Here is a 23,726-nt window from a genome sequence, read left to right as displayed (position 1 = left end):
CAGCCGTTCGTATAGTATGGTATCGTACAGTATAGTGTAACAAGGCAGTAGCAAAGCGAAGTGATGGTCATATGGAGTGATGTTATAGAGATCAGGAAGGAAAGGAGAAGGGAAAAGGGTGAAACATGGCATAGCCATGTTTCACCCTTTTCACCCACAGTTTAGCAAGGAAATGAGAAGTGGAAGTGCGGGTGAGGAGAACTGATGTTAATGTGAGAGGGAAGAAAAGGAGCAGGTAAGAGAGCAAACCATAGCATAAGAAATGTACAGTATCCCAATGATTAGGAAAGAGAACCGAGGGTAAGTAAGAAGTGTGGCAGCTTGGGTTAGTTGGTATGGCATGAAGATAGTTATAGCACGAGAACAAAACGACGAATGAAGGTCCTTCGTGTCCTTATTGTCTCTGTGTCGTCGTTTTGTTCTCGTGTTATAACTATCGTCATTAAGGATAAGGTTAGGAAGAGGCAAGGAAGTGAATCGGGCAATATAAAAAATGTACAGTATCCCAACGGGTAGGGAAGAGAACTGAAGGTCAGGGTTAGGATGAAGCAAAGAAGAAGATCGGGCAATATAAGGAATGTACAGTATTGTAACGGGAAGTAACGAGCAATATAAGGAATGTACAGTATTGTAACGGGAAGTAACGAGAACTGAAGGTGTGGGTTCGGAAGAAGCAAAAAGGCAGATGGGGCAATATAAAAAGAAAAAAAATAGATAGATAGATAGATAGATAGATAGATAGATAGATAGATAGATAGATAGATAGATAGATAGATAGATAGATAGATAGATAGATAGATAGATAGATAGATAGATAGATAGATAGATAGATAGATAGATAGATAGATAGATAGATAGATAGATAGATAGATAGATAGATAGATAGATAGATAGATAGATAGATAGATAGATAGATAGATAGATAGATAGATAGATAGATAGATAGATAGATAGATAGATAGATAGATAGATAGATAGATAGATAGATAGATAGATAGATAGATAGATAGATAGATAGAACACCTGTTTCACGGGCATTAGAAGCATGAAGTTTGAGGCTGGATTTATTGCAAAACAGAATTCGAGTGAACGTTTTTCTAAAATAAAGGCTTCATAGCCTGAAGACAGAAGTCGCCGAAGGCAACAGGCCCCAACGTAACCCGTGAGACGAGGTCTCAGGCTCATATGTTCTGTTTTGCCCTAGTGGTGTAGGCAAGGCATGTAAATTACGTCTTATCAAGAGCCGCAAAATTGCCCTGCAATGTATCACTAGCACACGTTTCCGTTCATGAAATTCCCTTCAATTGTGATTGAAAAGATTGGAAGAGTGATGTGAGAACCTTGCGCCAGCCGTTCGTACTGCGCTGTGAAGCATGGATACGTGGTTGTACATACATCTGTACTTTGTCGTTCCTTTTCATATTTTTGCGAAATATTTGATGATTGTGCTGGGTACCAGTGTACGCGAAGCCGGCAGAATTATTTTCAGCAAAAGTCAACAGTGTGCAGCACGGATCGTTACAGTTGTGTTTAAATTCTCAATCCATAGTGATTATTCCGCACAGACTGTTTTTCATCAATTAATCAATCGAAGTGTACCTTTACGCACAAAACAGAATATACTCCAAATATTTGAACCGATAGCCTAAAATGGCTTGACCAATACAATAAACAACAAAGAATCTGCAGGAAAACTCTGACCGAATAAACAATAAACGATCATAATATTACATACATATATGTGCATATATTTGCTTTTGTAATGCACACTTTTCTACTACCTTGTAAATTAATGATTTGCTATACACAGGCACGTATTCAAAGAGCAGAGAATGAGGATGAAGTTAAACTTTTTCGACCAGTAATACACAGGATTATATGTTTTGAATTGATAGCAAGAAATGAATATCGCGCTATAGGCTGACGTTATATGCAGCTTTAATAATGTTGCAAAAGAAAAGAAAAAGTGAATAAGCAACAAACTTTTTTTTGCGCATGACAGTCGCACGTCTTAATAAAAGCCAGCACAAATGCATCTTTTTTGTCTACTTCTTTTATTAGTCGAAAGATAGCCCTTAGGCATAGTAAATTTATATTACAGCGAAGAAGTGCGTCACATGTGGACAAGCAAGTTAGTTTTGTGCATTCACCCGTAGGATGGTCGAAGCATCCGCCACGGTTGATCAGGAGGGCGACCACGGCGATGAATGGTTGCTCTATCCTCGCATGGCCTGCGTGTAGGAAAAATTATTTATTTTTGTAAGACTGGCGACAATGAGTGGGTCAATCACTTTAAAGACTGCCGCATAGCAATGGGGCAACAGTTACCTGTGCGGCGTTCGAACCATCTGTCACGTGATCCCGTGTCACACGGCCGGACGACTAAAGCCTAAAGAATGCGGCGTCGCCACACCTTTCACTCGTTATATGCGTATGACAGCTGTTTCCCCGTCAATATATGGTCGAGGTAATTTGAGGGCCTCCCTCCCCGAGGTGAGTGTTTTTGTGCTCGAACGTATGGCATTGCATAGTTTTCAGAATCGGTACGAGATCATATGGTAAGATAACCCAGTAGAATACTGAACCGTCTGCAAAACCTTGGTGTCTGCATTCTGCCTGAAATAAAAGCTTGTCTCGGAAAGGCAGAAGCAAACAAAAAATGGCCCCGCCGCCCCGAAGGGAATCGTAGTGCTTGTGCCGAGAGTACACAGCGCAATAACTTTAATGGCATAAATTAATGACAACATGAGAATTCGTATCGAGACCATTTATTTACACATTCATCGGCTGGCGAACGGAAGAGAGGGGGGCGCACGCTTCACTTAATTTATATATACCTACGAGCAAGCGGACAGGAGAGTGGAGCGCAGGGAGGAGAGAGAGTGAACGGAGAGAAAAAAAAAGCGACGAAGTACTGCGCCTACCCTCTCCTACACTGCCTCCACACACGCGGAAACTCCGTCGAGCAGCCTCTCGCGATTCGAACGCCCTCACACGCCGGAGTGTGTTTCTCCTCTCTACTCACTCTCCACCACTCCACCCGTACCACCTGCTCTGGTTGCTAGGGACCAACATAAGCACCCGCATCAGCAGCTGTTGCTATGGGAGAGGAAGTGAGAGCGGAGAGATAACACCTGCCGGCACGCGGACGCCGCCGGACGCCTGACATAGCGCGACCAAGAAATTAATTCGCATATAAAAGTAAAGGCATCTTTGCACTAGTGGTTCTGAGCATCAAGGAACTGCGGAGATGGGCAGGCATCTTTGTTTCTCATCAATTTTCTCTATATTTCTTTCTTTTTTTTCTTTTCTCCTGCCCGGTTTTGTCTGTCCTTTTTTCTCTTTATATTATTTATATCTATTTCCTGTTCTTTGGCCTCCTTTCCCGCTGTCTATTTCTCCCTTGCTTCCTTTGTTGTTGATTTTTATATGTGGAGTTGTCATCGTTACGCCAAGCGATCAAACCTTGCGACAGCACAAGACATTCGAGACCCCTCAAGTGCTCTGCACTTAGTATCATCTTCAATGCAATCAAAGAACAAGAACACTTCTCCTTCACGCCAGCGAGCACTGATTATGCGACAGATGGCTGACCTATACGTGGTTAGCTTCAGATGGCTATGCCTGCGTTACACGTATCGAAGACGGCAGCATAAGACAGTAGGGCATTAAAATGCTCTGCACTTAAACCACACTCAAGATTGCGATATTAGCAGCAAGGGTTGTACCCTGAAAAACTTCCGATCACCTGATTTACCAGCTCCTAAGTCGAAACTGAAAGTACGTTTTCAAGTCTTGTTCAGGGGTAAGGAAAGTCTTTTCTTAGTTTTTCAGATCACAGAAACGTGCGTAAAGGTCAAGATATTTCTCATAATCGTTGCGCAGCACAACAAAACTATTATTTCAATATTTTGCCAAATAAAACAAGAAAAGTGTAGAAAATTGGTGGGCTATTTTCTAAAGCTGTTCTTGTCCACCGATGCTATAAGAGCCCGTCAAGGTGCAGCGGTGGACAGAACCAGATGGCATCAAAGACCCGTGTTGGTAAACAGTGGAAGTGCCATAGACGCCACCGCCTTGCTCTGTTAAGCAATTGTTTTGCTATTTTTGAATGTTGCAACGTGAATTAGTAACATCATCAAACTTCGAATGCACCAGCCCAAATTTTGCTGTGTGGATGAGCCTACCGTACCACTCTGTTTAGTAGTGGAAGGTACAAAAGTGCAAGAGTGCGACTCAATACGGTGGCTTCGAAGAGAATCTGTTAAAATTTCTATACAGTGTGGAGGGGCCTCTAAAACGACGCGTCTAAGAAAAGTAAACACGAGCGATCACGAAAACCTCCCGGTCACCTTCGGTGCTTCCCTCGAAAATGTAACGGTCCTATCTTCATAACTTTTTTCTTTCTTTAGTTTTGCTCAGTCAGAGAGAAAGAGAGAGGTTTGTTTGCAGAAAGGCAGAGAGGTCGGCCTGAGTGATAGCATCGCCTACTACTGTACACCTGCTTGGTCAGCGTCCAGACTGAGCCGTTGGGTTGGGTCACCAGGCGCAGAAAGTGACACCGTAATTATCTCGTGTAATGCTAGTGGTAGAGCAGTTATCACTTACAAGTCGTGATAAAGCCTGACCGACCACGTAGGACAATGCCCTCCAGGAATAGCACAGCCAAAATGTTTTTTTTTTCAGAACACATTCTATGGTGTATATAAAACTTGGACTTATTTATACTTTATGCAAGTTCGTTTGTACGTGAGTGCAATATGCACACACAAAATGGGAAATATGTAGGCGGTGTCAATTCCTTACCCCCCTCATTCCTCCGCTGCCTTCCGGTGATGCCCCACTCTGGCACCTATTCCTCGTGGTAGTTGCTGATGATTTTAACGTGTTCTTCGTGATTTTTTTTTCTTCTTAGACCAGCCGTATTGACCGTTTACATCAGAAGCATTGCTCTTTGTCCTTATTTTGTAGTCATTATTTTTTAGATGCGGAGCATCTTATACTCGCGCCTTGTAGTGCGCCGTCCGCACCGCTTCTCGAACATTCGACAGCTGACGCGCGCGCATGCGCCGTCGCGCCGTCGTCCACTCTTCCACCATCTGTGCATCCCTTCCTCCTCTACACACCGCGCGCGCTTCACTCCTCCACCATCTGTGCACCCTTCCTCCTCTACACACCGCGTTCGACATCTACAATTCTCCTGATTCTCCAGTGGACGCGCATGTGGCGTCGCGCTTCGAGAACATTCAACAGCTGACAGTGCATGCGCCGTCGTGCTGTATATATACTCAAGGTCGGCGCTCGCTCGCTCTGTTGCCGCTCGTCGGTTGGTTTGTACGGCGCGTCGACGTCCAAGGTCGCGGTGAAATGAATTCCAACGAATCCACAAACACAATGATCGACGTCCCTTCGACCAGCGCCACCCTTCCGCATACGTGTGTACGTGTTCACTCATTTAACACCCCCTCCTACAACCACGTTAACCAATTTAGCCATCGACCCAAGTAAGTCGCAATTTAACACCCCATTTCACAACCACGTTAACCAATTTAGCCATCGACCCAAGTAAGTCGCACTTTAACACCCCGTTAATCAATTATATGGTCCGCATCCTCCTCAGTGTTCCCCCGAGGGAAGCTGTGGGCAATTTTTTACCAACCAATCACTACGCAACCACTTCAGTAATACGCTCTGACATGCTTAATGGTCTGAATATTTTTGTACTTCTGTGTTCACCTTCTCGCGCCGTTTTACATAAGTTATCTGCGTAGCCACCTTGTCTTAAGGTGCATGAAAAAAAATTTGGCCTCTCTTGGAAGTGTCGCAGACCATTTCCACAATGACGTAAATTCGTGCGCTCGACAATATATGTATATAGAGTGCTTTCAGTTTCAACTTAGGAGCTGGTAAATCAGGTGACCGGAAGTTTTTCAGGGTACAACGCTTTCCGCTACTATCGCAATCTTGAGTCTGGTTTAAGTGCGGAGCATTTCAGTGGCCCTACTGTCTTATGCTGTCGTCATCGATACGTGTAACGCAGACATAGCCATCTATAGCTAACGACGTATAGGCCAGCCATCGCATAATGAGCGCGCGCTGGCTTGAAGGAGAAATGTTCTTCTTGTTTTTTGAATGCATTGACGATGATACTAAGTGCAGAGCACTTGAGAGGTCTGGGATGTCTTGTGCTGTCGCAAGTTATGATTGCTCGGCGTAACGATGGCAAATCCACATATAAAAATCAATAAGAAACGAAGCAAGCGATAAAAAGAAAGCGGGAAAGGAGGTAAAAGAGTAGGAATTAGGTAAGAATAATACAAAGAGAAAAAAAGATTAACAAAACCAGCGGGAGAATAGAAAAAAAAGGGGGAAGAAATATAGACAAAATCGATGAAAAACAAAGATGCCTGCCCAGCCCCGCAGTTCCTTCATGCTCACATGCTCAGCGTGTGTGTGTGTGTGTGTGTGTGTGTGTGTGTGTGTGTGTGTGTGTGTGTGTGTGTGTGTGTGTGTGTGTGTGTGTGTGTGTGTGTGTGTGTGTGTGTGTGTGCGTGTGTGTGTTTTCTCAGTTTTATATTGATCAAACACTTCTAAAATTACCTACAGCATCGAAGCCTCCTTGGCCACACGTTTCTCAAATAATAGTAATTGTTATAACTTTACGTGCCAAAAGCAGCGGTATGATTATGAATGACACCGTAGGGGAAGTTTCGGGAAATTTCAACCATGCGGAGTTTTTAAGGTGCAACTAAACCTAAGTACACGTGCCTCCATCATTTTCACTTCCTTCAAAATGCGACGTCCACGGCGAAGATTCGATCCCGCGAGGATAACCTTCAAGTTCAGGGTCCGAATCCATTTGCTTACAGGCCCCGCTGATGGTTATTAAGGATCAAAGCATAATAAAGTGTTTCCATCATTCATAACCGATACATCAGAAGGGCGTGTAAACAAATTATTCTCGTCTATAAGCCACAAGCGCCTTTTAGGTACCTTATTTAGCTTTGAGGGTGGTAGAGGGCACTACTTTTGAAATTACATTTTTTAAGCAAAATCAATCCATGATATCTTTAAAGAATACCCGATTCTCTTGACAAAGTGAATACGAGAGGATGTAACAGTGCTGGCGATTCCGGTGTTGACTGGTTTATATTTCGATTTCATTCGTAAAACAAATATACGTGCCCCGACCTCAACGGCTGGTTAGCCAGCAGGTGAACAATATCAATACCTTTTTGAGCATTTTATGATCACTGATATTTAAATTTCACGTGCACAACCGTATTAGCAGTCGGTTCGTTTCAAAGCGTACGTACTTCGGCTGACGATGCCCCCATAATCATCGTTCAAGTTTCGTGAAGAAAAAGAAAGGCAGCTTCTCACTAGGGGCACTATGCCTGAAAAACTTCGTAGCTTGGCAGCATACCTAGTTTCTCGTTATATTATCCGAACTTTTTATTTTTGTTCTCTTTATTTCTCAGTTTTATATTTCCATATTTATTTTTCTATCTGCCCTCCATAGAAGGTTATTTCTATTTCTTTCTTTATATCTATCTATTGTGGGCATTTATAAGACGCTTCTTCATCACCTATATATAACCACAATCACATGGTGTTCTTCATCTTCATCGTTTGTGGGGACATCTCTCGAGTGTGCTCTGCGCCTCAGATGTGACGGGTTTGATCACGTCTTCCAGGCCAAATTAACGCGTGTAACGCACTACGTCGTACTAGTTGTTTCTCTTTCTCGATATTTCTATATTTATATCTTTTTCTTCTTTCTTCCGATTCCTCACATATTTTTTATATCTGTTTTCTTCACTCTGTCCTTCTCTCTCGACTTATTTTCGGTTTTTTATGCATTTCTCTCTCGTTGCCTATTTCTTTCTGCGTCTTTTATTGTTTTTCTGAGTTTTTTCTCCTCCTTTTACTCCATTCTTCTCTTGCTCCTTCACTGGTACTCTGTACAAGTAATCTCAACCACCTTAGTTATTGCGCACAACGCAGGACGAATCGGCTAACGTGTCCTGTGAGAGACGCAATAAACAAGGAAGAAGGTGAAGAAGTGCGTACCAGTTCAGGATAATACTAGTTTCCTCGCCAAGATCTCCTAGGAGACAAGACAAGACTAATTTCCTCTCTGCTCTGCGTGGCAAGCCGAGAAGCTTAACAGTCAAACTCAATATCAACCAGACCAATCAAACAGTCTGGCCAGCCAGTCAATCCTGTCTTACGTGTCACGTAGATCGTGAGACGCCACAGAGACGAAACTCGGCAACTTAAGGAACATAACTGCATCGAACGTTTGAATAGATGCTTCCTGATTTTGTTTTTATACCGAAGCCATAGGGTAACTCATAAATACTAGCTCATATTGTGACTTCAGGCCATGACCACAGTGATTACCGTTGCCTCAAGGCAAGTTTTTCGGCGTATCAGACGCGAAAATCTCTCGTGTCTGTCCTAATGTATATCACGTGTTGACTTTATCTCCATGATGTGCTAAATGTTATGTTACCCATTCATTACTATGATAACCAGAAAAATAGTCACAGAGATTAATAATATATTTGCATTTTGGACATCTACTTTTCTGTTACTATGCTTCTTTTTTATATATGTGTCTGTCGTTTACGTATTTGTGTCTGTATGCATTCTTTTTTTTGCGTGGCCCTGTACGTTTACTGTTGGCATATGCTGCGTTAAAGACTTATCACGTAGCTAATGCTTACTTGTGCACAAACATCTCTTTCATGTCATATGAATAAAAAGAAGCTGAATAACTCGATGCACTGTTTATTCTAGCCAAAGCCTCGTATGGCTTACGGAAACAAGCATTCGGCGTTTTGCTGAATGCCAATGATGTCATGGCGTCATGGGATGTCCTCTTCAGGTGGCGTCATCGCTTTGCCGAAAATTGGCCAATTTCGAAAACAGTACTAAACACGGTGAACCGTAGAAAACTTTGGGGGTAACTGGGGAGGAGGACAGTGACATCGGCCGAGTACGTCAAAGCAATTTCGCGAGTCTCTCAATGAAGGCACAGCTTTCCGGCTGAGCTTTCTTTAACGTTAGCTGATGGGACTGCCTATGATTATTTGAATCGGGTAATGAAAGTGTGTGGCCACCTAGAAGATAAGTGGTTATAAGAGGGAAAATAAGAGAAAAGTGAGCCCCGTAACTATCTGCATCAGGGTGCGACACCTCAACAGTAGCTCACAAGGGAAGGGGGTGAGGAGGGATTAAAAGAATGGGATTAAAGGTATAGAGAGAGAGGGAGAGATGCACTGGGACAGCGAGCGAGGACATATGAGGGATAGGAGAAATAGGAAAGATGGCAACATGGTCACAGGAGTCCGAGATTAAGTAGCCGTACGTACCACTCTGTACCATACCGGGGAGTGCGACTGACCCAGTCATGCCAAGGTCTTCTCATTGGAAAAACAATTGGGCACTGGTTTCATTGGAGATTGTATCCACTACCTCACGCAGAGGACGCAGACGCTCTACAAGTCACCAAAGCGTACGTAAGGCAGCACTGGTGATATGTGCCCCCTTTTGTGAATGGCGGAGATAAGCAGATTAGGTGAAAAATGAAGCTTCAACAGATGAGAAATTCTTCAACGATGGCTGTCACTGTGTGTGGCCATCGTTTCTGCAGGTGTTATAGCCTTCTTCACGACACTGAGCAACTAACCATTGGCCAATGTTTCTACGAGTGTTATGCATTCTTCAAGGCATTGAGCAACTAGCCAGTGCCTGCCAGGCACTAACCAGGCATTGAGCAACTAGCCAGTGCCTGCCTTCAAAAAGACAAGGACACTTGTCGAAAGTTTGCATTCAGCGACTGACCTTATTTAATTATTCTACGTGTCCCTAAAATGTGTGATTCCGCCACCGACTGTTCAAAATTATGTGTTTACGCCTACCCGCATTCAACGGGCATACTCTTTTCTTAAGAGTTTCTTCTCATTCGTTTATGCAAGTTAACGTGGCACATTGCAAGATTAACAGTCGCGGAGAATGCACATCGCGAGCAGGCCGACGGCCGTTTCCAAGGGCGCAGACATAGGGCATCCCCCGTTTTTACACTCTCTTCGCAACCTTCTCCTCCCAGCTGCTCAGTGGAAACTGGCTACGGCCAGACGGAAGAAGAGGGGGAGGGCTAGGTTCTCAAACCGGTTATGGTATAAGAAGGTAGCGCCTACGCTGTGTAGCTGACTTCTCTGCCAGACATTCCTGCATTCGTCTTCCGCAGTGCCGTTAACCATTTCGCGTCAGTGCGTCAACAAAGAGTCGAGTACTCAGTGGAGTGGCGTCCTTCTTGTTCCAGCGTTCCAACAGTGATCACGTGTCATCCTTTACTTTTTCTGTGTCCGAGTTCATATTTAGGGCAGTTAAATATTTCAAGATTGAGCATTAAGCAATTAGTCGAACTTGGTATTGTTTTTATCCGGTGCAACACGAAGGGGACGATGTGTAAGAAAAAACAAATTGGCACAAAACAAATTCAAGAACCGAACACTTAGTATACCATTTGTGCAAGACAAAATACTCCCAAGAAAGTGGCGACAAGGCTGGTGTGGATGCTTTTCGTACTCTGACGCGAACCTTGCATTTACTGACCAGTGAAGCTGGTGATTGAGATGTTCAAACGAAAAAAAAAAAAACGCCGTGAAAAAATAACACACCTGAAACCGTCCACAGCCCCCCCCCCCCCCACCCGGGGTGATCTAGTGGCTAAGGTACTCGGCTGCTGACCCGCAGGTCGCGGGATCGGATCCCGGCTGCGGTGGCTGCATTTCCGATGGAGGCGGAAATGTTGTAGGCCCGTGTGCTCAGATTTGGGTGCACGTTAAAGAAGCCCGGGTGGTCAAAATTTCCGGAGCCCTCCCCAAAGGCGTCTCTCATAATGATATAGTGGTTTTGGGACAATAAACCCCACATATCAATCAATCAAACCGTCCACACATTCAAAACCCTCACCCGAAGCCGTCCTCACCAACAGTTGGCACACACCAAAAAATAATAAGTAAAAGAAATAGGTTTTCTCTCCGATGTTCAACGTTGAACCCAGGGCACTCGCTTTTGGACTACTTACTGGAACGTAGCTCAACGCCAACCCCTGAAAGTGAACTTTGATTTAGTTTTGTTCTATATTTCTTTGGTGAGCGAATGCTTTGTGTGAAGAAGGAGAATCGGTACCAAGTAGCGAACCACACTAATTTCTGTGGCACACGCCCGCTGGCATACACGTGCTGACCAGAGGTGCATGTTGGGGGGCGGGGGGTGCTGTTTGCTGCCCCCCCCCGTCCTATCACTTATGGTTGGGAGGGTGCAAGAACAGCCAAACAAGTTTACTGATTTATGGTTGCCCAAGCTTTTGATGATAATTGTGTTGAACTCTAAAAACTGCTTGCTAACTTTCCATCTCTACTTCAGGAAAGCCAGGGATCAAAGGCCGTCCATTGTAAGAGAAAGTTCATCAATTCGTTTCTTATTTGTTTTTTGTTCATTTTGAACCATATGTTCTTTGAACTCGCCAGATAGTGTAGGGTGTTCAATGAACCCAACCCCGTCTGCACTCCCCTTGTCCCTGTCCCCTACTATGCACACTAGCATCCACGTTATCCTGCCTGGAGATTAACCTCGACCTCAAAGAGCTCCCCGTTGAGAACTTCGTTACTGCCACTCCGTTTCCTGGTACAGTAAGCACGTATGCTTACAGCGCCCGCAAGATGTCGACCGGCAGTCGGCCGCATTTCTGCGTATCTTTGTTATCTGTTCTTTCTTTTTATCTCGCTCTCTCTTCATCCACTGATCGCTCCGCACTCCTCTCCCCTCTGCCTCTCCGAACCGTGTTTGTTGCCGTCGCGTTACTCTCGCTGCCTGTCCTTCACCCACACTCAAGGATAACTGTCTATACGCATCCTCTCTCACAGTCTCTCCCACACTCTCTGCGTCCCACTCTCGGCGACCGCTAAACGCGTGACCCGAACAGTTTCTGCCGTACGCGACGCGCGCACAGCGTCCAACGCGAGCCACGAAACGGCCGTCGCTGAGCGCTTGCCGTCGCCCTGCCTGCCACTTTTCGCAATTATTCGAACAGTATCTGTGCAAGACGTATGTACCAAAGTATATCGCCCACCAGCTTAGCGACGCCTTTGCGGAGTGTGTTTCGCTTCTCTTATCGACTTACCTGCCGGAAGAGGGACAAAGAAACACATGCCACATGGTCAGTTGAGACGTGCTTGTTTTTCGCACCTTCTGTTTCGTGCATTCCTGAATGAAGCTTTAGGATAACGTTCGCAGCGGATTTTTTTTCTTTTTTTTTCGCGTCTTGCTGGTGCAGTACGTGCCAAAATGCAGCAACCAAAAGTCATCATTGGTAGAAGCCGGTCATTAAGCTGTGTAGAATCCCTGGGCCGCTTACATTTTTGTGCCTGTGCTTGTGTGGGCAACGTTTTCTTCGTGTAAAGAATTCTTAGTTTCACCGATAGTTACGCATCATCACTTCTCGCGTTTAGTTTTACGTATTTTTTAATTATTTCTTTCGGAAATTCTTAAGTACGCCGTGACGGAAGACCTGCGCATTTTTGTATAACTTTATTGCCGACGCAACCCACGTGTCTTCTCAGTGCGATGATATATTCTTTGTTGTACTACTGCTGGAGTCCGTAGCTTCGTCGGGGACGCCAAGTAATTCCTGAAGCATTCGGGGATACTCACGCACTGTTATTTCAAGAGTTGATGTTGCTAGATGAAGCAGTGGGTCGTTGAATGCTGAAATATTTACATTGATTCCCTGTACGTCCTTATTGTGTATTCGTTTGAACATTATCCTAGTTCCCCAAGACAAAAAAAAAAAGGACACATGATATCGAGCATTACGCAACCGAAATATCGGTATCTTCTTGGGAATTCGCTGGAGTTTCGTCGCCAACACAGACGTATGGAATGTGAAGCACAACTTAAAACACTTAAGTACGCTGCATATGCTTAAAAACTAGGCACTAACGCAACGTCCTATCATACAAGCGCAGTTTTTTAAAGACATCACGACTTTTGACAGATTTCTGATTTTTTTAAGCATATGTGGTTCCGGACACGGAGCAAGATTTGATGCAGTCTTGTGCAGCCAATGCTGAAGAAATTCTCCTGTGAAGCACTCGTGCGTTACGTTCCTTGCCTGAGTTTCTAAGTGCCGGTGCTGCCAAGATGCGTTTCACGAATCCACTTCGTCAAAGCTGCACCCACCTTTTCTTAATTAACCAAGGAAATGACTTTACCCTCCTGTGTCATCGTATTTCTTTACGACGACCTAGCTCCTGGACCACCCGCAAAGCCCTTGTTTCTCTGCGGTCTCCTTCTGAGCAAACGGAAATTGGAGTTCAGTTGCTGTTTGTTTTCGCCAATGAGGTGAAAGCGTCGTACAACTTATAGATGTCTTAAAAAACAGCGCGAAAAAAGCATGGCGCACACGGCAAGAGGACGCGCATAGCACTGAGTGCGTCTCCTTTCTTTGTGGGCAGTGCCTTTTTTTGCGCTGTTTTCTAAGCATGTACAACAACAAGCCCAGCTATCCACACTTTTGTTTTGTTAGATGTCGCTGCCTCAGTACACCTAAACATCACTCGTGCAAAAGTTTCACGAAAAATCATTGAAATCTGGAGCTTAGGTGGGAGCTCATGGGGTGAAATGCATCCCGGAGGAGTTTGATAAACAGAAATGGGAGCCTTAGTCAGGTTTTTGATAGAGGGATCCAATTCACCGCGAAAGCTTTTATGCGATCGCAACAGTTGATTCTGGTGGCGTAGTTGTCCGTCACCTCCGCGAATATTCGCTGTCGTGCATAATTAGGGGGAAAAGCCAGGGTTTTATACAAATTTGAGTCCACACACCCTGCCTGGCATTCGAGTGTTCTACCACTGAGCCACCACCCATGGCGCTTGAAATCATTGTTCTAAAAGACAGGTGTCATGTCGAGCAAGAAATCACGTCAATGATGTTATACAGTGGTGTGGAATACTAAAATAACACGCGTTCATCACACAATACACAACAAGTTGGTGGTTTAATACTTCCAACTCATTGCAATGGCTCAACCATAACTCATGATCCTCATCAGAAACACTCTATATGAACAATGTGCACAAAATGTTTTGCATACGCAATGTGGGTACGTCGCTACTCCACTGAATCGCAAATATTGGCGTAACGTCGCATCCATAGTTTGAAAAATTATGACCATTGATGGCGTAGCTGTTAGCTCGCAGCGCTGCTTGCAGTAGTTGCTCCAAAGGTTTTACAACTAACTTAAAGGCTGCGCCCTAAGCTTTCGCTGTGACAGTGATGCATGTTCTGCTCAAGCCTGACGTTCTTTTTCTAATATTTTTTTTTCATTGTTAAAAGCGCCTTAACACCCTGACGCGCCAAGGGTGGCAGAGCACCTTGAACAAAGCTAATAACATTTGTTGCGCTTTTACGTCTCAAAACCACGATACGATTATAAGGGATGCTGTAGTGAAGCGCTCCGGAAATTTCGGCCTCCTTGGATGCCTCAACGGGACACCTAAATTGAATTTCGTGGACCTCTTAAAGCATTTTCACCTACGTGGAAAATGCGACTGCCAGGACCAGAATTCACTCAGCAACCTCTGTGAGTCATCATTCGGGCACCATATACCCCCTTGACTACCAAGGTGGGTCTTTGGCAAAAGTGTAGCCGATTTATCAAAATGTCGGCCAGACTGCTTGAGCCACCTATTCCTGTTTTTACCTCTATGGTACGTTAATAATCGATCGTGCGTCGGGCCGCTGTCTTCCTGTCTAAAAGCCCGGGAGCCTAAAGGTGCGGCACGGCGGCGGCGGCTATTTTCCTTATGGAATCGTAAACGGCAAGCACGTCTCCTCTCGTGTTTAAGAAATTTGGGCCACCAGAAGAGCCTTCCATATTGCCTTCGAAGATTGCTGTGAGACACACACAAGAAGAGAGGACCGTGACTAGAATTGAATTGAATTGAATTTTGTTTGAAATAGACGTGATACATTGCATGTGCTGTCTACAAACACAGAAGTAGGTCTCACAGTCACAATACTGTGAGTGAGACCTCTTAAAAATCATTCATTAGAAATACAACGCAATAGTAAACAGTGGTAAGGATAGAAATATTAACATATTTAAAATGTACGGATAAGAACAAAGTAGCGAATTTAAGTTATTCAACGTGTGTAGATAAGCTTGTGAAAACTAACACAAAAATGCCATAACAGTCACTCAGGATAATATCGAGCATTGTGACGGTAAGGAAAGAAAAACTTAGATATAAAAAATATAGATAAGTATACCAGATAGGGACTATAAGTTATGAAATATGCAGAGAAGTAAAAAAGAACGTAAAAGTGCAATAACATACTCTGTATAATATTAAACACTATAAATTTAGGAAGTGCGAACGCACGCTTTTTTCATAAATTTCAACAACTATATGTTTATCTCAAAAATTAAAAATTTCCATAACGGTACAGATAAAAGTTTTGCGGTAAATTTGCCATAATTATTCCTGGGCTTTTGTAAAAAGAAGTTATTAGCCTTTGCGAAACGAGTAGATGACACCCGAGGAAACTGACTTCAAGAAACAACGCGATTGCAGAAACTGACTGAGGAAACAATCATGGTTCATCATATCTCACTTGTTGGCTGCAGTTTGGACCATGGCTCTGCCCTGCATCACTGCTGGTGAAAATACGTAAAACGTTTTCAAAAGGCCCACTAATTTTTTTTCTTCTATGAAAGATTTTACGTGAGACATGGAGATACAGCTACCTTGGCTGGTAAACGAGTTCTATTTTTTTTTTTTTATTTTGTATATATTGCGACGTGAATTTTTGGGGTCCTGCGACGTTTATTGCACTAACCCAACCGCTTTCGTTCATATACTACATGCGCCGTACTACTGTTAGCTTAGTTTTTATGTATAAAAAAATTGCAAGGTTAAACAGCCCCATACGGTGCTACCGCAACCTTTTAATAAAATAAAGTATTTACTCGATTTTAACTCGGCTCTGATTGTAGCTCGAGGGGTAAATTTTACTTACATCTAGAAAAAAATTCTATATAGCGAAAATTGGGGGGAAAGAATTTGCGTTAGATACAATCGATATAATACGGTACTTCGAACTTTTATTTTGTTATATGATGTTGCTTCCTGCCTTTTCTCAAACCAGGTTTGTTTAACATTTCCCTGTGTGGTTTCGAGACATAGTCGATGACCACCGTCCGCTACGATGTCGTTCTACAGCTAAGCTCCAAGACCCGGGTAATAATCCTGCAGGCCACTGCAGCCCCGTTTCGATGGCAGCTAATGGAAACTCCGCCAACTTCGAGCAACAAGAGAAAAAAAATGTGAGAAGTTCGCACTTAGTTGCGCAAAGCTCAGCAGAGCCAAGTGGTTGGGTGCTCAGTTCATCGTGCACTGGCACGGTAACAACGACAGAGGCGGAGATTAAATCCAGCGTGCTTGGCCGGGATCAGAATACGAAAAAAGCCTGCCACACTAAAGGTGTCGAAAAAGCTGCTCTTGAGCCGTACTGTCAAAACATTTTCCAGATGCTATGAGACGGCTCGCCATCGGTTGCTCCTCGGCGTGGTGAAGGCTTGGCTATTTTTAGCACAGGTGGCGCGCAGCTGTGATGGTTCCTATGGCAACAATTCAGCAGAGGTTTTAGTTAACGAACATTGCACTGCCAGCATAACGAGCTTCGCTGGTGCAGGAAGCTGCTGTCACAACGTGATGTGTATACCAGCACATTTGAAAGAAGTCCCTCGAGATTCGAGGAATTGCGTACGTCTAGAAGTTTTTGTAGAAGCTTCTAAGTGGCCCTCACCGTATTTGCACTAGCGTCTAGCATCGTATAGTTTTCTTTTCGCGCAGCTTTTAGCCTTCGCGCTCAGTCTGTCACTACTTTTTAATTTTCTCAATACTTGGGCGTTGAATCCTGCACCGCGAGACCCTCGCCCCATATGTGCGGTGTTGCTCAGAACTACTGCACCTGGTCGGCTAGTAGGCGTCTGTACTGCCGAAGGCAAGGCGCAACATGATGTTTTCTATGTGACCTGAACTTTGACAGGTCACATGCAAAGCATGTTGCAGAATTAACACGTCCGCTGTCGTTTATACATCATGCTCAACCCGCCACGGTGGTCGAGTGGCCAAGGCACTCGGCCACTGACTCGCAGGCCGCGGGATCTAATCCCGGTGGCAGCGCTTGCATTTTCGACGGAGGCGAAAATGCTGTGGGCCGTGTGCTTAGATTTAGGTGCACGTGAAAGAACTCCAGGAGGTCGAAATTTCGGGAGCCCTCCACTACGGAGTCTCTCATAATCATATGGTAGTTATGGGACGTTAAACCGAAGATATTAAAAAAGAAAGCAAAAGAACTTCATCCTCTTCACCGCCGTGGCACGGTGTTTATGCCGCACTTGGTGGGTGACCCGACGGTCACCGGTGATATTTCAGCCATGGTGGTCACATCTTCATGGGAGCGAAATTATTGAGCCCCATTTACTGTGTGATCTAAGTGCACGTCAAAAAAATTAGGCAACTTCATACTAAAGTTGCCAAGCCTGATGGAAATGTAGAGCTGGTCAGCTCTTCGTCGACTAACTTGGACTTACTCAGACTCAGATGAAGCCGTGAGCTTGAGTCTTAATGAGTCTGACTGAGTAGTGTTTCGGTGAGCTGGAGTCCAAGTTAGTCCGATTGAGGAAAACTTTCATTAGTGTGAGTACGAGTGGGTCCGGCTCACAAAAGTTTTCGTGAGTCTGAGTCCGAGTAAGTCCAAAGCTTGATGCATACTTCTTGAGTGACGATAGTTATAGCGCGAGAACAGAACGACGACAAAGAGACAAGAAGGACACGAAGGACTCCTTCTTGTCCATTTCTCGTTGTTCTGTTCTCGCGCTATAACTATCGTCTTCTCATACCAACTAGGCCAAGCTGCCACACTTGTAAGTTCATGAGTGAGTCTCAGTGAGCTCCAGAAGTTTTGCTGACCTATGGTCACCAGGCGTGAAAGCCTCAACCAGGGACAGCTTTGCTGTGAAGATGGTCAATAACCTCGAGATGCGAGAGCTCCTAGTTACAATGGGAGCACGAAAAAAAAGCAAGTACAATGTGAGATAATGCGTTGAGCTGCGGGAAACATCAGCGTGTTATATTTTTTTGACTTACTGAAAAGCTGATGGCAATATCGCTCACTGCTAAAGCACAGCGTTTATCTCTCACACTCGTGTATCAAGTTGCGGCAGCCACTTACCGATGTTCCCGTGTACGTTGCCCTTTCTTTCTTTCTTTCTTTCTTTCTTTCTTTCGTTCTTCCTTTCTTTCTTTCTTTCTTTTTCTTGTTCACACTCACTAAAAGGGACGGTCAAGATGCGTCTTCTTTTTTTCGCACCAATCTGTATCACGATTACTGCGAACGCCTCAGATGGCGTGTTAGATGATGCGTGTCTGAAAGTGTTTTTTTTTTAAGTTCTCGTGTTTCTCAGAGGTTTGTCGACATATGCAGGGGGCGTTGACCAGCCACAGTGAGTGAGTGAGAGATCTGTATTTACGACAACTAAAGAAACAAAAAACGCAGCCCCTTGAAGAGTGGTTATGTGTCCAGCAAATGCGTTTAGAACAAAATGCGGAACAATCTTAGAGCACTATGCAATATGGAAGCCCCGCATACAACCGATCTTTAAAGCAGAACCTTGTCTACCAGTTTACTATAGATCAGGTGCAACTTAAGACCGGAGAAGTCCCACCTGACAGTCGAAGCGCGGCTGCCGATTGCCGGCGCTGCTGAATAAATAATCCCGTCTCATGTGCAAGGCCATATTCTGAGAAGGCGAAGTCACCAACGGTCCTGTTTGTGACGCCAGCTCGGACTAAGTGCCCACAGATGCAGGCTTGTGAGCAGCCGCCTTTGAGGAGGAAAGTCGACGAACTTTTTAATGTTTTTTTAAAGAACTGTTTGCTGGCTGAGTTGGTGCATAACTGTGGTGGGATTTGTTGCTCATACACTCAGCAAAACACTGGAAGAAACATTTTGTACAAATATTGAGCCCCCCAGATCTCCTACGACTGGGCAATGACTTCACCAAAAAAAATATCATCACGGGACGTCACAAAGATCACCAGCTAGTGGGACGTCCTCACGACGTCCCATTGTGACGCAACCTCACACTTTAGATGGCGACGTCATTCATAATATTGTCATCAGGTCAGACGTCTGTAACACCGTGGCTCGCGGCGCCTGTCGAAAACGAAGTTGGAATTCTGTAGCGCGGCGAATGTAGGGTAGAGAATAAAAAAAAACAGTTCGAAACTCAAAGCTCCCGGGACTGGTTCTTTCTCGCGTTAGCCCCGACTGTTGGCTGGTGATACGCCGTAGATGAGAGTGCACCTCAACCTGCAGAAACCATGTGCTGAGGCTATCAGGCCAATATGGTGGTAGATTGACATGCTGGAACGCCACCATCGCAGTATTACTAGGTTGGGCATCGTCTTGGGCGTCAGAACCGGTAGGAAGGATGAAACAGCCAGAGGAATCTATGCGGGATGGTTCGGGCTGCGAGTTTCTTATCGAGTCACCATTAACTGTCGGGGCTAAGACGAGATAGAACCAGTCGCATCGAGGTTTGAACTGATTTTTTTTAATTCTCGCCCTGCACGCACCGTGGGACCGGATGCCATCGTCTTCTTTTTTGACAGGTGCCGCGTGCCGAGGCTATACAGCTCTATCTTTATCGCAGGAAATGTTCTATCGAATCCGGAAGCAATGCAATACCATGAGGTGGGCATAAACTTATAACGGTGCAGCACGCACTTCCTACATATTTCACAACGTCAATCAAGTCTAAGCATTACTCTGGTACCGTCACGCGTCCGTGGCAGGGATGAGTCCACGGCACACTGTGAGAACGTTTTTGAAGCTACATCTCGAACGTTATTATGAAGAAGGCCTGCGAGAGTATAGAGAAATAAGTGCGCCCGTCAACTCCGCTGGTTGCCCACCTTCGCAAAGTGTAACGACTCCAACACGTTGTTTTGTTTTGTTGCACTTTGCGAGCTAGTGTAATAGATAACAGCGTCCTACTGGGACGTGTGGCTGTTTCATTTAGAATCCTTCGTATTCTTCATAAGCGTTTCGTTTATTTCGCTCTAGACGCTGTACCATATCCCCGAATCTCTTGATGCAACCTTTATAACGTGACTCGCGTGTGCCTATACATTGAGTGAACGAACTCGTTTTCTGTTCGCATCCGGTTGTTGCTCTGACTACTAATTGGAACTCACACTTGACAACTAGTTGCGCAAATAATCGGCGAACGACTTAGAAGTTAGCACGCGTTAAAACAGGAGCAAGTGGCGTCTGACCGCGTAAAATATTCGACGCGAGACACCCGATTTTATTTCGTTGTCGATCGGTAAGCTTCAGGTAATAAATGTTACCAGATTGGAAGTGCAATCGTGCCATCGTGAAAGTTCATTGGTTTATTTTGCAATTTACGTTGTTGTTTTTCTGGGGACGTCACCCTCATTTATTGAGAGTTGCTGCTCCTGACCGGCCATGTTGATCGCAGAAATAAAGCAAAACAACTTTATCTGCACCGACTGCATTGCATTCATGTCTCTGGGCATAACTCGATCTTTCCACACTTAATGCATCCGTACGCACGTTTCGTTAGTGCCACCACCATATTAGCTCTTTGGCAGAATCTGGCAGATAACGACGGGGGAAGTAAGAAAAGCACTAGAAGGAATGCAAAGAGGCAAAGCCGCTGGACGGACCTCCTGAAAAATGGAGGAGAAATTGTGTTAGAAAAACTAGTCACCTTACATACAAAGCGCCTCTTGACGGGAAGGGCACCAGAATCTTGGAAGAACGCCAACATTATCTTAATCCGTAGGAAAGGAGACGTCAAGTACTTGAAAAATTACAGGCCTATCAGCTTACTGTCCGTTCTCTACAAGATCTTTACAAAAATAATAGCTGATAGAATCAAGGCAATATTAGAGTTCAATCAACCAAAGGACCATGCAGAATTTTGTACAGGCTACTCCACAATAGACCATAGAATATTATCAATCAGGTAATAAATAAATGCATGGAGTAAAACTAATCCTTGATTTATATGTGGGATTTAACGTCTCAAAACTATTGTATGATTATGAGAGACGCCGTAGTGGAGGGCTCTAAAAATTTCGACCAACTGGGGTTCTTTAATGTGCGCCCAAATCTGAGCACACGGGCCTACAACATTTCCGCCTCCACCGGAAAAGCAACCGCCGCAGCCGGGATTTGATCCTACGACCTGTGGGTCAACAGCCGAGTACCTTAGCCACTAGACCACTGCGGCGGAAGTACAAATAATCTTTACACATAATATTCATAGATTACGAGTAGGCGTTTGACTCGGTCGATACATCACGAGTAATGCAGGCACTACGAAATCAGGGCACATAAAAACCTTACATAAACATACTGTAACAAATCTACAGTGGATCTACAGCTACCATAGCCTTCCATAAAGAAAACGACACAATTCCAATTCAGAAAGGTGTAAGCCAGGGAGACAAAATCCTTCCAATGCTATTTACCGCGTGTTCCCAGGATGTCTTCAGGACCCTAGATTGGGAAGAGTTAGGGATAAGAACTACTGGAGAGTATCTTAGTAACCTGCGATTCACTGATCACAATGCCTTGATGCCTGACTGAGGGGTTGAATTACAGCTCACGATTGCAGAACTGGACACGGAAAGCAGAAAAGTAGGTCTGAAAATAATATCAATAAAACTAAAGTAATCTCCAACAGTCTCAGCAGAAAACAGCACTTTGCGGTAGGTGGCGAGACGCTGAAACTTCTAAAGGAATATGTGTACTTAAGTTAGGTATAGTGACTGTGGATCCCAGCCGTGCGAGTGAATTAACTAGAAGAATAAGGTTCGGGTGGATCACATTCGGCAAGCATTCTGAAATCCTGAATGGCAATCTACCACTAACCCTCAAGAGGAAGAACAGCTGCATCTTTCCAGTACTTGCATACTGCGCTAGAGGCTTACAAAGAGGGTTCAGCTTAAATTCAGGGCGACGCAATGTGCGATGGAAAGGAAAACGATAGGTGTAACCTTAAGAGACAAGAAGAGGGCAGGCTGAGTCAGGGAGGAAACCTGCAGGTTTAAGAATATCATAGTTGAAATCAAGAAGAAACGGACATGGGCTCGGCACGTATCACGAAGGCAGCGCAGCCGCTGGTCCTGAAGGGTTACTCACTGGATTCCCACAGAAGGCAAACGCAAAAAGGGGAGACAGAATGTTAGGAACCGATGAGATTAAAAAAACTCGGCAATGGAAAGCACGAAACCGGGTTCATTGGCAGATCGTGAGCGAGACGTTTGCACTGCAGTGGCCGTAGACATGGTGATGATTATGATAATTATGATGATGATGGCAGGTCTATGAGCGTGCGTGCGTGAGTGTGTGTGTGTGTGTGTGTGTGTGTGTGTGTGTGTGTGTGTGTGTGTGTGTGTGTGTGTCCACTGTCATGTGCTTAAATTTACAGGTAATTCCACTCTCGCGAGGCACACCTGTGCTGTCACGAGTGTGGAACGCGAAAAAAAAAATTGACGGGCACTTTGAAAATTCTGAACTGTGCTTGGAAAAGCCCCAGTCTACATTGAAATGACAGCTAAACGGAATGTGCGCGTTAGTTTCCCCCCTTTTTTTTAATTTTTACCCTGACTTCCAGCGAGAAACGAGACTAAGCCGCCACCATTTCGCGCGTGCTGGTATTCTCACGTTTCGCGCTACGTGAAGACGCCGTTCGATTTCCAGCGCTCACAAATCTAATTTATCCTCCGCGTAAATGGGATGCGCCACAGCTGGCACCGTCCCAGGAACAGCACGGACACCGGTCGCCGAGGGTATGAGGCATTAAAGATTATACGGTAGACATTAATCTTTGAAGGCGGATGTCTTGTGAAAGTGACAAATGCAGACATTACATGTTTCTATACTGGTATGAGACTTTCAACGAAGCTTACGCAGCCGCAACACTCCATACATTTTAGCCAATAAGATCCACAACAATTAAACCGGTGCCCTACGCGGATAAATACAGCCCCGCGCCACAAATCGCTCAACATCGCTTGCCGACCATGCTATGCTCAAATCAATCACATGATAGTCGGGATAGTGATGCGATGACTTCCAAGGAAATGGAATTATTTATCGAAAAAAGGAAAAGCAATCTCTTAGAATTTGTTGTAAATTCCATGTTCCCTGCTTCGCTATAGTATTTGGCTAAAATGTTTTCTCGAGGGCCTCGACTAGCAATCGGCAGCGTTGTTTGACCATGATCAGAAAGTGTTGCAGAGCCCCTTGTAAACGATAATGAAACCGACGATGATCGCGAATGATGTGAGATCTGTCTTTTCCGTTTTGCCTCAGGGAGAACCGGGCGAGTCTCACTTAAATACGTCGCCTCGTAACTCGTGGGAAGCCTGAAGCACCGCCGCCCTGCGATGGAACTCTCAAGGCTACCAGGTATGACTGCGTTGAGCAGCGCAACGTTTAGAAGTGCGCCCTCAGCCGGATGTGCGTGTGTGTTTTAGGAGGATCATAAGTTGCAACGGTGGGTATAATAAGCACATAGATAGATAGATAGATAGATAGAT

The 23,726-nt window shown here is 44.7% G+C and overlaps 1 protein-coding gene across 4 annotated transcripts in view; it reads left to right on the top strand.

The window, feature by feature from the left end:
• Positions 1-23,726, top strand: part of LOC119167185 (ATP-binding cassette sub-family G member 4) — a 65,742-nt gene that overhangs the window by 10,929 nt on the left and 31,087 nt on the right. For 2 of the 4 annotated variants that reach the window (XM_075866961.1, XM_075866962.1), the window contains exon 2: positions 23,500-23,595. In XM_075866961.1, the coding sequence (XP_075723076.1) occupies positions 23,574-23,595 (22 nt within the window). In that variant the 5' untranslated portion in view covers positions 23,500-23,573. Of the gene's footprint in view, positions 1-12,010; positions 12,236-23,499; positions 23,596-23,726 lie in introns of those variants that run through there. The other 2 variants (XM_075866960.1, XM_075866963.1) reach the window with 2 other exon arrangements.

Source organism: Rhipicephalus microplus, chromosome 6 (assembly GCF_043290135.1).
Source record: "Rhipicephalus microplus isolate Deutch F79 chromosome 6, USDA_Rmic, whole genome shotgun sequence".
NCBI lineage: Eukaryota > Metazoa > Arthropoda > Arachnida > Ixodida > Ixodidae > Rhipicephalus > Rhipicephalus microplus.
This window is presented reverse-complemented; position numbering and strand designations above follow the sequence as displayed.